At 36.9% G+C, this 15,728-nt stretch overlaps 3 protein-coding genes across 3 annotated transcripts; all 3 read right to left on the bottom strand.

Annotated features, from left to right (window-relative positions):
- Positions 1-2,082: 2,082 nt before the first annotated feature.
- LOC140988303 (secreted RxLR effector protein 161-like) lies at positions 2,083-2,607 on the bottom strand. Its single transcript, XM_073457335.1, has one exon. The coding sequence runs from the start codon at positions 2,605-2,607 to the stop codon at positions 2,083-2,085; it is 525 nt and encodes a 174-aa protein (XP_073313436.1).
- Positions 2,608-4,789: 2,182 nt separating this feature from the next.
- LOC140988302 (uncharacterized) lies at positions 4,790-5,526 on the bottom strand. The gene is made up of 2 exons (XM_073457333.1): positions 5,268-5,526; positions 4,790-5,133 (listed from the first exon to the last, which is right to left on the bottom strand). Exons 1-2 carry the CDS (start codon positions 5,524-5,526, stop codon positions 4,790-4,792), a joined length of 603 nt encoding a protein of 200 aa, XP_073313434.1.
- Positions 5,527-14,484: 8,958 nt separating this feature from the next.
- Positions 14,485-15,512, bottom strand: LOC140988891 (zinc finger A20 and AN1 domain-containing stress-associated protein 5-like). Its single transcript, XM_073457977.1, has one exon. The coding sequence runs from the start codon at positions 15,334-15,336 to the stop codon at positions 14,812-14,814; it is 525 nt and encodes a 174-aa protein (XP_073314078.1). The 5' UTR covers positions 15,337-15,512; the 3' UTR covers positions 14,485-14,811.
- Positions 15,513-15,728: the final 216 nt, after the last annotated feature.

Genomic DNA, 15,728 nt, shown 5'->3' with positions numbered 1-15,728 from the left:
GATGTATGAAATCCGACCCATACCCTACCCATTGCCATCCCTATTTTTGATGAAACAGTGTGCAGAGTCCAACCTGCGCGCCCGGGCCGAGGTAAGTGTCCGCCCGGGCGGACCTGCATAGAAAAGAAAAATTTTAGGGCCGTGAGTTACCCGCCCGGGCGGTAAAAGACGTCCGCCCGGGCGCTGTCTGCTGTATAAAAAGATAAAGATCGACTTTCTAAGCCATTCCAATCATTTTTTCACCACTTTACCTGCAAGAACTCGAAAGAAACAAGATTTCTTCTCCCAAAAGCTTATTTCTTCATTCCTTTCATCATTTTGAGGTTAGAACTTAGTTCTCCATCCCAACAGCTTCCTAAGGGGGTAAGTTTTCTTCTCTTTTAGCTGTTCTTCATGTAGAGGGGTAACTTTCACTAATATAGACATAGTAATTAAATTATTGATATGTTTGACAGTATCGGAGCGAGAAGCATCGTCTCAAACCAGTATTCGTACGCTTGGACAGTAAGTTGGCATGTTTTTGAAGTAATACATGAGTAATATTATGATTTTCAAATGCTTCTCATTTTCTATTGCTATATGTACATTTTTAGTATGTTTATTGATGAAAACATAGCACCATATTCCACTGTTATGTATTAAATATGAAAGAAACTCATGAATATTGCAAAGGTGTGCTATGTCATGAACACAAACATGAACATGAAAAGAAAAGGACTGATTTTACATGATATAGAGCTTGTTGACATCATGGGTGGTTTTAAGTCCACCAAAGCTATTGGCCAATATATGTTCATGGGGCGTGGGGTTGCCAAATATTGCTCCCTGACGTCCAACACAGTAGTAGCTATATAATAAAGCAAGCACGGTAGTACAGGTCAACTAATGAGGCTCAAGTACAAAAATGAACATGAATATATGATATGATATGACATGATTTAAAGATTCATTGTTGTCACGACTTGATATGTATGTTCCTTCGACGCATATTGATACGTACAAGTGCCGACTTATTGAGTTTTATAAACTCACGTAGCTCATGTATTACAGGATCAGGTAGTGAAGAGACGTAGGATGCCGATTCGCCAAGGGATGCTTGTGACGTGCCTTACCTCGACAAGAACTGAGACTTATTATTGTATAGCTTTCGCATATGTATTGTACTAAAATATGTAAGGGTTTGAAACAAGTTCCATGTTATGTATGATGATACAAAGTATGTTTGTATATGAGAACATGTTTATAAGTGTGTATAAAGAGTATTGCTTGAGTTTTTGGTATATACAAAATATAGGGACATCATGCCAAAATTTTTATAAACGGTCAAAGTGATGCCTCTTGTTTGATTTGCTTCATACTATAGTTATATCATTCAAACCTTATTTTGATTATGGTAATTATGCTAAGTATAGAGTAAGGGTGTGACAGTTATTATTTGCAAAGTAGTCCGTTTCAGCCTAAGAATCAAAAATTTCCTTAGTGTTCTAGTGCAAAGGAATAATGAAGATTCCGAGCTATGTGGTTCAATTATCATCCTATTTGGGTAGAGTACAACATTACAAAATATACAGCCTTCTGTCTTTATTGCTATTTGTCGGTTTTTGGGATAGAACTTGAGAGAAAACAAATGTTTTCCATTGTATTTCCAACATTTCCAGTACATGATGTATAAAGAAGAAATAAGATATCCCAATCTAGAAGAATCTAAAGAAATCTTAATCTAAAAGAGTTTAAAAAACAATCAAAGATAAATCACTATCTTATCTTCTTAGTAGATAATACTTAAATCACTATCTTATCTACTTGGTAGATAATAATGTAGATAATAATCCATTATCCATTTATTAAATAATATACTATATTCAACACTCCCCTCAAGTTGGGTCATATAAGTTGATCATGCCAAGCTTGGAACTCAAAATCTTCATAAATGGGCCTGTAAAGTGCTTTCGTAAGTATATATGCAACTTGCAATTGAGTAGGAGTGTAGCCGAGGTCTATCATCCCCTTTTCAATCTTCTCACTAATGAAATGTCGATCAACCTCAACGTGTTTTGTTCTATCATGATGGACTGGATTTCTTTATATGCTAATGGCAGCTTGATTATCGCACAATACTTCTATAGGATGACCATATTCCACTTTTAACTCATCAAGAAGTCTCTTGAGACATATTCCTTCACAAATTCCGTTAGACAATGCACGGAACTCTGCTTCAGCGCTACTACGAGCTACCACAGGTTGCTTCTTGCTCCGCCATGTTACCAAGTTCCCCCATACAAATGTGAAATATCCTAACGTGGAACGTCTATCTGTAGGAGATCCACCCCAATCAGCATCACTATACACTTTGATTTTTCGGATAGATGATTTCCTAAAGAGTAATCCTTTGTCAGGTGTCCCTTTCAGATATCTCAACACTCGATATGCAGCATCCAAGTGTTCTTCTGTCGGAGTATTCATGAAGTGACTGATAACACTAACCACAAATCCAATATCCGGTCGTGTATGTGATAGGTATATAAGTTTTCCCACTAGTCGTTGATATCTTCCTTTATCAACAGGAGGACTGTCCTTTTTAATGCCTATCTTGATGTTTGGATCCATCGGAGTACCCACAGGTTTGCACCATAACATACCAGTTTCTTTCAGTAAGTCAAGAACATATTTTCGTTGTGAAATTGAGATGCCCAGAGACGATCTTGCCACTTACATTCCCAAAAAATACTTAGAGGGCCAAGGTCTTTCATTTCGAATTCTTTTGAGAGAATCAGTTTCACACGGGATATTTCGTCAGTATGATTTCCTATAAATACAATGTCATCCACGTACACTATAATGATAGCAATCTTCCCTTCTTTAGAGTGTTTCACAAATAATGTCTGATCAGATTGACATTGAGTGTAGCCATGTATCTTCAACACATTGGTAAATCGATGGAACCAGGCTCCAGGTGATTGTCTAAGCCCATATAGTGACTTTCTCAATCTGCACACCTTATTTTTTGTATCTGTTGATTCAAAGCCTGGAGGAATGTTCATGTACACTTCTTCTTCAAGGTCACCATTGAGAAATGCATTCTTAACATCAATCTGATACAAAGGCCAGCCTAGGTTGGTTTCAATAGACAATAGAACTCGAACAGTGTTGAGTCGGGCAACAGGAGTGAAAGTTTCTTGGTAGTCAATACCATAAGTTTGTGTGTACCCTTTAGCCACAAGTCTAGCTTTGAACCGCTCTATACTTCCATCGGACTTATGCTTGATTGTGAAGATCCATTTACATCCAACGGGTTTCATTCCAGCAGGGAGATTAACGATGTGCCATGTATGATTCTTCTCCAGTGCTCTGATTTCATTATAAACAGCAGCCTTCCAGTTCAGATGACTGAGAGCTTCATTAATGTCCCTTGGAACCTGAATCTGGTCTATAGTGGAACGAAAAGCACGATATACAGGAGAAAAGCGTTTGAGTGATACAAAATCATCTATAGGATGCATTGTACGTGTTCGGACGCCCTTCCTCACAGCAATTGGTCTATCATCAGGTTCAATGTACTCAGTCACTAGAGTATCGGGATCAGACGTACCTTGTGTGGTTTTTTCTGAATTTGACAGCGGAGAGTAGTCATGGACAAGTTGATTTTGTACAGACTGTACATTCTTTTGATGATGTATCCTTCGGGGATAGACATGAGGTAGTGGGCTGATTATAATTTTTTCAGCTTGCTCATTGATGGATGGACAAGATCGCTCAAGGATTGGTTCACAAGATGGCTCGGGGATCAGTTCATTGTATGGTGTTGTGGGTTCCCAATGTAGAGGTTCATCATTTGAAGACTCCCCTTGAACCGATGTATTGGGATAGAATGATGCAGACTCAAAAAAGATAACATCCATGGAAGAGTAAAATTTTTTTGTGATGGGAAAATAGCACTTGTACCCTTTCTGGTTAGGAGAATAACCAATAAATATGCACTTGACGGCACGTGCTTCGAGTTTGCCGCGATTATGGGAGTTGAATTGAACAAAGCATGAGCAACCAAAAACCTTAAGGGGAATCTCGTGAAGAAGATGTGAGTTGGGGAAAACTTTCTGGAGGCATTGGATGGGGGTTTGAAAATTTAGGACTCGAGAGGGCATCCGATTAATGAGGTAAGTGGCTGAGAGGACGACATCACCCCAATGGGACTTTGGGACATTCATAGTGAAAAAAAGTGATCGAGCAACTTCAAGGAGGTAACGATTTTTTCGCTCAGACACTCTGTTTTGTTGGGGTGTATCAACGCAAGAACTTTGGTGAATAATCCCATGCGTTTGCAAGTAACCCCCCAAAACAGAATTGAAGTAGTCCCTTGCTCTGTCTATTCGTAAAATTTGAATAAAGGTAGAAAATTGTGTCTGAATCATGGTGTGGAAATGTACATGGAACTTAGCTGTGCATCTGAGATCATTACTAAGCTTACTTACAGACAACAGGTTACATGCAAGATCTGGTACAAACAAAATTGTACGAAGGTGAATATCATCAGTCAATTGAATTGATCCATAATCAGCAACTCTAGATAATGATCAGTTTGCAATTTGGACTGTATTTGAAGATTACAATGGCTAAAGGGCTGAAAATAGTTCATATTTCTAGTCATGTGGTCAGACGCACCCGAGTCTACTATCCAAGATGGCAGTTCATGTTGGGCAGTTGAAGCAAATGAGAAAATACATGTGTGAGCCATATTACTAGTGCCAGTGAGTGAGGGAGAAGTGGCAAGAGTATTCTGACCAATCAGTTTTTAGAGTAGTTCGAGTTGTTCTTTGGTGAAAGGCTGTTGAGGTTGCTGATCTACAGGATGTTCTTCTGTTACTGCTGCATTGGCTCGTCTTTCACGTGCTGGTTTCCAATCCACAGGCTTCCCACGGATTTTCCAATATGTTTCCAGCGTATGAGTGGGTTTCCGACATTTGGAGCACCATGGACGACCTGTCTTCATCTGGGTTTGTGGGGGTCGAATTGCACCAAAATCATCGGCAGCGGAGAACAAATGATTCTGCGTAGCTAGTGCAGACCTATCGACGGACAGTGGAGGAACTAGAGGACCCAACATGACTTTTCTGCGGCTTTCCTCGTGATGCACTTCTGAAAAACAACATGAAGACCAAGGAGAGGTTTTGTGCCCAATATCCGTCTGCGCATTTCATCCAGTGTAGCTTTGAGGCCCGATAAAAATTTGAAGATGCTTTTCCTTTCCATGATCACACGATATAAACCACCATCATCAGGGTACTTCCACTCATGAGTCTTAAATAGGTCAATCTGTTGCCATAGTCGTGTGAGGGAATTAAAATACACCGTAACAGTGAGGTCACCTTGACGGAGGTCTTGAAGGTTGCTTTCAACAGCGAATAATTCTGATGTATTATCCTTGGATGAATATGTATCACGGGCGGCTTCCCATATGTCTTTGGCAGTGGTACAGAGGAGAAAATTTTCACTTATTTCAGTCGTCATGGAGTTGATCAACCAAGACATTACCATATAATTTTCGGAATTTCAGGCCCTAAACTTGGAGTCTGATTTTTCAGGTTGATTCGACGTACCGGTGATGAATTCATCTTTTTCTCTTCCACAGATGAACATCATTATAGATTGTGACCATTGTAGGTAGTTTTGCCCATTTAATTTGTGGCAAGTGATCGGGATAGAGGAGGTATCGGCGGCCACAAGAGTGATGGGCACTACTGGAGTTGCGGAGCTGGAAGCTGAAGATTTGGATGAAAAAACCATGCCGAAATTATTATTTTTTTGTAAGAGCTTTGATACCTTGTCGGTTTTGGGATAAAGCTTGAGAGAAAACAAATGTTTTCCATTGTATTTTCAACCTTTCCAGTACATGATATATAAAGAATAAATAAGCTATACTAATCTAGAAGAATCTAAAGAAATCTTAATCTAAAAGAGTTTAAAAAACAATCAAAGATAAATCACTATATAATATACTATCTTATCTACTTAGTAGATAATAATTAAATCACTATCTTATCTACTTGGTAGATAATAATGTAGATAATAATCCATTATCTACTTATTAAATAATATACTATATTAAACACTATTTATTCAAAGCTTATCATGGTGGTCAAAGTGGTGGTGACTCTTTTGTTATTGGGGGATATAAAAATTGGAGAAAGAAAGAAATATTTCATGAATGGGGATATACTGGTGGATGCTTTCTAGGCGTTGTACATGTAAGCGACACAACGGCCTTATCACATAAGACTTATATTGATTCTTTGTTGTGCCAACATGGGTTATCTATATCTAATTTGCGGGGCAAGGATACGATGAAGCTAACAATATAAGAGGAGAATTTAATGGCTTAAAAAGCTTAACATAATGGAGAATAAGTCTGCTTATTATGCTCATTGTTTTGCTCATCAACTGCAACTTACACTTGTAGCTATTGCAGAAAATCACATGAAGGTTTCTGTTTTTTTTTTTTTTTATGTGGTTGCACAGTTGAAAAATATTGTTGTAGCATCATGCAAGCGAAGAGACATACTTCGGTAAAAAAAATTTGAAAAAGTTACTGAAAGAATTTGCAATGATGATATCTTCCTTGGACGAGGTATGAATCAAGAGAAGACAATGAAAAGAGCTGGGAGTACACATTGAGGTGTACATTATTGTAACGTCCGAAAAACCAACCTACGTAAACCGCATGCATACAAAATTGTTTTAATTGCTTAATTGTTTTATTTAATTGCTTTTAAATGCTAGCATGATATTTATTATATGATTAAATATATGATTGCATGATTAAATGATAATATGACATGATTACATGAAATTAAGGATTTTACACGAATATTCGATAATAGACAGGGAAAGGAGACCGGGGACGACCAAGACAAGGATATTTAATTTTCATTAAATAATGGCGAGACTTTCTAATATGATTTAAAAATGATTTAATTTTCCTAAAAATGTCGGAGTTCGAATTATTTTACGAGTCGAGCTCGATTTTTCCCGGGAAGCCGGTTTTGGAAAAACAATAAGTTTTAAAAGATCACAAGTATTATTTTATGAAAACTTATTTTATAAACTTTTATTATTTAATTAATTAAGTATTATTGGGCTCAATTTAATTAATTTAAGTAGACCAATTACCCTTAAACTTACAAGCCCAAAACCAAGGCCCATTAGCATGTTAATTAATTATAAATAAGTGACCTAGGCTTTCAAAACACCACAATTTCATAACCAATCAGCCGAAATTCATCACAAGCACACACCAATATTTTCGAAAAATAGGAAGGAAGAAAGGCTTGTATTCTTCATCGTCCAGTCGTCCAACGTCTCACCCTCGCCAAAGATATATATTCGAGCGTTATAAACGCAAAAGCACGTTCCTAAACATCATACAAATCATATTATGCGCGATTTAATTTTTATGTATGAAAATATAGGTGTTTGATATCTTTTACGGTAAAACGTTTATTTTCAAAAATACGATGATTTCGTGCTTGTTTTAAAAACGTTTTTGAATCCAACGAGTACGCTGTCAAAACATGATAAAATATGATTGAATTATGGACAAAACATGACAAATAATTGAGATAAAAAGGCTGAAACCAAAGGGTAAAATTCAGAATAGGAACCATAGGTTGATGGGTTGTGCAAAATTCAAGGGGTTCGGCTCTTATGCATGGGGCCATGGGGCTCAACCAGGTCTAGGGATTGGGTCCTAAGGATCGTGGTCTAGGGTTAGGTTGGGTCCTAGGGTGTCTAGGTGCGTGGGAGTGGCTAGGGAAAAGTCCTAGTGAACTAGGACTCTCCCCCAAGCCTGATCACGGCTGTTGTGGTTCGGGAGAGAGGGCAGCGCGGCTAGGGACGAGTCAAGAGGGTGCTATAGGGTCTAAGGATGATGGAAAACGGCTGGGCCAGGGGCTGGAGTGGCTGGCTGGCCGTTGGCTCGAGAGATCGTGAGGGAAGCACAAGGCGCGCAGGCTGCTGCCACTCGGTTCTGTGGTTCGCTGCTCGCGTCCAGGGGCTTGGGCTGGTCCAAGACGAGTCTGGGCGTGGTCCAAGGATGGTTAGGGTCACGAGGGGGTCTAGTGGTTAAGGGTTGGAAGAGTCCCGGTTGGGTTAGGAGTCCTAGATATGCAAAGAGACTCACGCACACACACATGCAGAACTTGGGTCGGTTTCCAGGCAAGTTTGGGCGAGCTAGGGGCTGATTATTTGGACAAGGCTTGGTCAGGAGGGTGCCTAGGTGGTTTGGCTCGGGTTTAGCTCGAGGTGGCTCGAGTAATTTAGGAGTTGGCTCGGTATGTTTCACTATGTGTCAAAAACGAAATTTAAAAGACTAAAATTGGAACCATGAGTCTATGGGTGTGGTTCATGGCTCACAAGGGTAGAATAAATAATAAAAATGTTATGTTTAAAATTTGGGGTCAAAATAATGAGTTTTGGATTTATCCGGAATTTAATCGTCTCACGAAATGTTAATTAAAGAATTAATTGAAAAGCATAGTTTTAAGATTTATAAAATTATGAAAAATTATATTTAAGCTTAAATAATTATTTGGAATAAACCCATGTCATTAAAAGTGAGAAAAAGATAAAATCGAGAATTTTTACGTCCAATGGTAAAACAGTAATTTTACACTTAAGAAAATACGCAAACGCTTGGCAGCGTCACGAAGGATCATAATGCTTGTAAAATGATATTTTATGATTTAAAATGATGATGTTGATTATAATATGTTATTTTACGATTTATTGTAAAGCTGTGCAATTTTTACTGTTTAAAATGCTATTTTTGGAAAGGTATGTTATTTTATGATTTTAAAAGGAAAGGAAAAATATTTTGAGTGATGTGAATTGATTGTGCCATATGATATTTGATTTTTGGGAGATCCGTTTATGTGAGGACGGTGAACTTACAATTTTACGGGGATGACGTGAGGGCCAAGGTCCCAGAGGGACCCCGTTTACGTGCCAAGGCCCTAGAGGGACCCCGTGTATGGGACAAGGTCTCAGAGAGACTCCGACGATCGTATTTCCACAGTGGAGCCTTGTGCACACCCTCATTGGCCATGTGGAGCTGAATACTGATCAGTCGACCGAAGGATAAAAGCTAGTCACTTTCAAGGATCAAATTTCACCCAAAATGATATATGATTGAAAGCTTTATGATTAAAATGATTTTATGATATATGATTTATGATGATTGATGAAAGTTATTTTTAAATGATTTTTAAAGGATTTATTTATGTTTAAAGTTATTTAAAATGATTTTACTATTTATGATTTAATTATGCTTAAATGATTTTAAATGGGTATTTATGTTCAAAAGCTATTTTCAATAAAAGTATGATTTTAATGTATGTGATTGTATATATATTATTTGCTATCCATGTTTAGAACGTGATGAGTCTTTAGACTCACTAGGTTTGTCGATGCAGGATTTGATGATTTATGAGAGGTGCTGACGATTAAGTGGATCGAGTGCAGCAGTACACACCTGAGGGTCTTTATGTTTCCATACTAGCTAGATAGATTTACGATTTAAAGATTTATGTTAAGGATTTTTATTAGAGATATTTATTATGCTTTATTTTTATTGTTAGTTGATCTTTTCAAAGGTCAATTTAGGAAGTTTTGATTAGTTGATGATTTAAGATTTCATTTTATGTACTTGAGATTTCATATGTTAATTTATCATGATTGTTAGNGCTGAATGGCTGCGTCATTTTTTAGAAGATGTTCCAGGATGGGAAACACCTGTGCCGGCTATATGCATACATTGTGATAGCCAATCTGCGATTGGAAGGGCACAAAATAATATGTATAATGGTAAANTTAAGTTATTTTATTTAGTTAGTATTTTCGAGTTTATGATTTATGACTAGAAAAAAAAACAAAAAAGTCGAGGTCGTTTCAATTATAATACATTGTTGAGTTTGATATGCTTGTTCCCTTCAGTTATTGATGTCCTTTAATTGTTGAAGATGAGAGAAAAGATCAAAAACAAAGAACGCAAGCAAATAATCTGTTGGAGTTGATGGGAAAATATGAATTGATATTTCAAATGCACTTAATGAAGAATATCTTGGGAGTCATAGTCGATTTGCGACAAGATTTTCAAAGAAAAGACCAAGTCATCGTTTTTATGAATTGATAGATTTGCAACTTCACGAGTTGAACAATCGCTTTTAATGAGGTGAACACATAGTTGTTGTTATGTATGGCTTGTTTGTACCCATCAAATACATTCTCTACTTCTGATAAGTGAAAACTGCTCCAGTTTGCTTGATTTTATGAATCTGATTTCTCCCTGATGGATTTAATACATATTGAGAATTTACTGGAAATTTTAATAAAAATTTAAAGGTTGAATAAAAAATTGTGTCTCATGAATGTGGGAGTGTCTTTTGGCTCTCCACATTCTAGAGTTAATTGAAGAGTTTTGACTCTTCATATTCTTGAGTTAATGGGAAGATTAATTGAGTTAATTAATCTTCCATGACTCTTGGTGTGCATTTTGGGGCTTATAAATAGTGGGTTCATTTCCTCATTTCAAGTACATGAAATTTTCTCTCTTTCAAGCTCTCTCTTGCCTTACATATTGTTATCTTTCCATTTGGCCTCTCGTAAAATCTCGGTGATAAAGTAAAGGTACGTTTTCAGTTCGCCGTAGTAGTGTCTCGTGCTAAGTCACTGCTGGGTGTTCCGTTGTATCCTGGGAAACAGACGTCCGCAGAAACCTCGAAGCACATACCGGAGAGGGCGAATCTGTTTTAAGGAAACTGTACATGCTACAGGCCTCGGTTTGGTTTTGTTTTCTTTTACATAATAGTCATACTGTAAACATCACACTTGTTTCGGTTATTACTTTAGGTCTACAAGTTTGTTTTTACGCTACTGGTTTTAGCAATTTTTCTAACATTATATCCTTTGATATATTTACTTTTGACGTTAACATTGTTATTATCTGTTGTAACTGCAACTATTGAGAGAGTGTTTTCAGCAATAAAAATATCAAAACATCATGATTGGAAGATGATATGTTGAATTATCATTTGGTACCATATATTGAGCGAGGAGTGTTTGATACATTTGATATTGAAGCTATTATTCAGCATTTTCAGATAATATAATGAAACTATTATTCAGCATTTTCAAATAATGAAATCTTGGAGAGTATTAATATAAAAAATGAAGTTAATATATGAATGTTGTTATACATTTTTTGTGTTAATTTTTTAATTTATTCCCTGATTGAAAATCCTAAGTCACCAATTCCTGTTAGGGAGTTTGGGAACAGTCTTAGCTTTAAGTTGGAGAAATCAGTATTTATCAAGTAACCACACTTAATTGTAAACCACGATATATGTTCAAGGGTGGACAGGCCATCTTCTACATAAAACAAACTGAAATCAAATACCTGGTATCAGAGCCGTACCTGTGTTCGATGGGGCCTGAAGCGAAAATTTGAAAAAGTCGTATCTATGTTTGATGTGACTTGAAGCGAGAATTTAAAAATGAGTTCTCTTGTTGCTATAAATAATGCTAAAATTCAGTTATTAAATAATAAATACGATAAATAATACATAAATACACAAGAAAAAATATATTACAAAAAAACAGGTCAATAAATATTTGAAATAATTACATAAATAATAATCGTCTAACTATTTTAGAAGAAAAATATATATCAAATTTTATAATCTAATTTTTGAATCATTTTTTTGTCAATCAACAACATAACTAGCTAATTTAGTCTATTTTGTGGCATTATTGATCGAAGATAAATGTTTATTAACTTCAACTTCGATAAGCTTCTTTCTGTTTATGCAACTGTTACTAGGATAGTTAACAAATCTTATAGTCAATATAAGTATTTGAGAATAAATCATTTAGTTTTGAAAAATACTGTAGCATCTTAAAAAATTATTGAAGTTCTATAGAATACTTCATCAAGCTAGTTAAAAACTAACTCGTTAACTTCTCCAAACTCAACAAATGCCCAAAGTATCTTGATATTATTTAAATTGTTCAAACCGAACTTGAAGGAATATCGAGTTTGATCGACTATAAACAAAAAATATTCAAATTACTCTTCTTTTTAGTTAATATTGGCCCCCTCAAGGACCGAGTCCTGAGGCGGTGGCCTCCTTGGCCTCATAAAAGGTCCGGCCCTGCCTGGTATCCTCTAGGATAAGGATTATCACTGTCAATAACTTTCAGGTGTGGCTTGTGAAACTTCGAACGACCCATTGTGAAAGGAATATATTATTTCTTATTTATTTTGCTATATTGATAATATCAATTTAGGATTTTGCTTTTCTAGATTATGAGAATTGATTTAATTTATCTCCAGATATTAGAAGATTTGTTTTTAATTTTGTATTTATCTATAAGATATGATATCTTTGATTAAAAGAGTTCTTTTCTAATGAAATTTTTGTTTTCTATATATTTTAGTACTCTTTTACGGAATGTGAGCGAGGTCAAATAAAGGATATACATAGAGAGCTTTGATGGCCGCACGACGTGTAGTTTTCATAGAAAAGAAAGTACCAGAGCTGAACACGTATTGATCAGAAGGTTTTTTCGTAATCGGTTGATCGGTTGTGCCCTGTTGCTGATCCGTGTTGAAGACGCTCGAAGGACAACACTCGTGTGGAGTGTTGCTTGAAAAGTTCTCGGCGATCTTTGTTTTATGCGACACAAGATTTGAACCTGTGATTTTATTGAGTTATTTTATATGCAATTTATTTCTTTGGGTTTTCAAGGAATATAGTTTTAAAGCTTGTCACTAACGATTTACAAGTTTTCTAGTGATAATTACTTGTACATAATGTTATCTGTCTTATTCTGGTCATTAAAGTTTATGCGTGTTAAAAATAATAAATTTTGCTGCATGTTGACACCCAACACTATAATCTGATAGACATTTTATTGTTTCTGCACTTGTATGTTAAACAAATCCCCTTTCACATTGGTTTCAGGCCTCGTCAGTACAATTTCTGAACATCTCTGACAGTCTCGAAGTCAACCGGTGGAGGAATATTCCTCAAAGAATGTCGATACTAGGTTGTTCCCCGAGCTTGAGTTTCCGCGTTCACAACTACTGATCCTAGGGCTCTTGCATTTTCATACATCCTTGGCTGCGTGTTAAGATTAGTTATAGCAAATACCTGAGTTACACCTTATTTCTCATTGTCGTGATTCGTACTTTTCACCCATGCTTCCTCGTCCCTACAGCGTGTGGAAGATTGTACTTTTCCTCGGTTACAGGCTGGTTGTTCAAGAAAAACTCTTAGCGGGGAGTTTCGCCTGCTTGAGAGTTCTCTGGAACTTTTCCTTGGTCCATTATTGGTTTGCTCTCCGACTCATGGGACCATTTCTCTCATCTCTTGCATGAAATTCGTCATAACAGTAGAAAATGCATTAGTCATCTCCTTGAACTCGTTGCGGATGAATTTTCTCTAGATTTGTTGATAGCTCCTGTGGTGGCTCTACAGCTAAGACGAAAGAATAAATCCATGAAGATCGTGGGTTTTGATTTTGGGAGATTAAGGAAAGTAAAATTTTGTGATGAGTTCGTCCCAGTGGTGTTGGAATGAAAAGAAAATGTGTGAAATAATGATTTTGAAGGAAATAAATCAGAGTGAGAGAAGTCACGGTATCGGGGAAGGAAGAAGACAAATGTATGTGGGTATTAGATTTTTATTTAGCTTCCTCTCCTAAAATATGCTTGTAATTCTGCCAAGTTTTGAATTAGGCCTGCTAAAATATTCTGCAAGTTCTGGAATTTGAGCTTGACATCAAATTTTGAGATTGGGCCAAAGGAAGCAAATTATAAATATAAACAGGAAAAAATGTCCAACTGATCAAATAAATAACAAGCCCACAAGAAAAATGGAACCCCCACGATCCAAGTGGAGATCTGTTTCTGGTAATTGTTTTTATAAAGATAAAAACTTGTATGAGACGGTCTTACGGGTCATATTTATGAGACAGATTTCTTATTTGAGTTATCCATAAAAAATATTACTTTTTATGCTAAGAGTATTACTTTATACTGTGAATATGGGTAGGGTTGACCCGTCTCACAGATTCATATCTGTGAGACCACTCTTCTATAGAAGACACCCATGGAAGAAACGGAAAAAGGGCTACTACACATTCAATCATCATCATCAACTCTCCGCTGAAAAATGTTCTCTCAAAAAATTTGCAAATATATATCAAAATCTTACAAAAAAAAATCTACAAAAATCAATTAAATTCTGTTTACAAATATATAAAATTATATAAAAATCAATAAAAATCTATCACATCCACGTAAATCAATCGTTTAAAAAAAATAATTGAAAATCATCAAATCTCAACGTTGAATACCAGCACTTAGTTTTCAAAGTTAAATTTTTGTTTATGTTTTAATCATACACGGTATAGTTGAACGCTGCACATATGTAATCTCAATAAAAGCACTTTTAATTGATTGTGATTCAAATAGCTAGACAAGTAAATAATAATTAGAACACACACACACACACGTATATAATTCATTCAAGGAAACATGGATTAAATCTCGTGAATTAATTAAACCCAAAATCAATCAAACATCGCAAGAACACACAAATCCATTGATCATCATGTTTTTCAAACATACGGTATCGAATTCGCCTCCAGCAGAAGAAGAGAATTACGGGATCCGGCGCGGCGCTTATCTTCGAGGCTTCATTAATTTCTTCAACACACAGGGAGAGACTGATTTGCTTGCGTAAGCCTTGCGTCATCTCAAATTCTCACAATCTTGGCGGCTTTAACCACCGGATTATCCTTCGCGATTGCCTCTCTCCCAGCGGATTTGTAATCGTAGCTGCAGTCGTGCCGGTCAGAGTACCGATGATCGGCGCAGAATAGCTCGCCGCAGCGGCACCTGAACCCGGTCAAACCGACCTTCCTCCGGCAGCCGGAACACCTGTTGACCTCTCTCTTCACCGGCTGCGCAGCCTCCGTCAACACCTCTGTTTTCGGATCTCCAATCGTTTCAGCCGGATTCGAGGTCCTACCCGGAGAAAACTTAACGGATGAGCCAGATCTAACGGCCTCCTCTCCAAACACGTGATTTATCAGCTTCGCCCCAGCTCCTGACGCCACAGGAGCAGCGGCGGAGGTAGAAACAGCTCCGGTGGCGCTTAAACATTTCTGGCAGAGATTATTCCCGGAGTTATTACCAGCAACACCGCATTTGACGCACAAAACGATCGTTTCAGGTACGACCTTGAATTCAGCCTCCTCTTTCTCCGTTTTCTGCGCCATAAAACTCCAAATTTCAAAGAAAAGAATCAAAATCCCCCCCTTCTGTTCAACAATAATCAGATCAACCAAATTCAAGAAGAAATAACCGATGGAGGATTTCGAGATTGGATGGATTAGAAACGAAGACAGGGGGAGGGGTAGCGGGGGGAATTTGAAGGGGGGGAAGTCGGCAATGGTGAAGCAAAGATGACCACATAGATACGCGTACAAGCCAACTTGGTGGGGGTGAATTGACGCAAATAACCTTGTGATTTTTCGGTGGATTGTCTCTAGATTAGCTCTGACGTGTTATTTCATGCAAAAGCGTCACCATTCGCGGATATTTTAATGTTGATTGTGACACCCACACATTTTTCTCTCAATATCTTTATTATTATTATTATTATTATTAT

This window comes from Primulina huaijiensis, chromosome 11 (genome assembly GCF_012295235.1).
Source record: "Primulina huaijiensis isolate GDHJ02 chromosome 11, ASM1229523v2, whole genome shotgun sequence".
Classification (NCBI taxonomy): Eukaryota; Viridiplantae; Streptophyta; class Magnoliopsida; order Lamiales; family Gesneriaceae; genus Primulina; species Primulina huaijiensis.
Note: the sequence above shows the minus strand (reverse complement) of the source record. Positions and strands in the feature narration are given on the sequence as shown.

Excerpts from the sequence above, each read along its gene's own strand:
- LOC140988303 (XM_073457335.1), bottom strand. The coding sequence starts at position 2,607 with ATGGATCCAAACATCAAGATAGGCATTAAAAAGGACAGTCCTCCTGTT.
- LOC140988302 (XM_073457333.1), bottom strand. The coding sequence starts at position 5,526 with ATGTCTTGGTTGATCAACTCCATGACGACTGAAATAAGTGAAAATTTT. Across the intron at positions 5,134-5,267 it reads GTGGAAGTACCCTGATGATG|AAGTGCATCACGAGGAAAGC; the intron begins GTGGTTTATATC and ends GTTGTTTTTCAG.
- LOC140988891 (XM_073457977.1), bottom strand. The coding sequence starts at position 15,336 with ATGGCGCAGAAAACGGAGAAAGAGGAGGCTGAATTCAAGGTCGTACCT.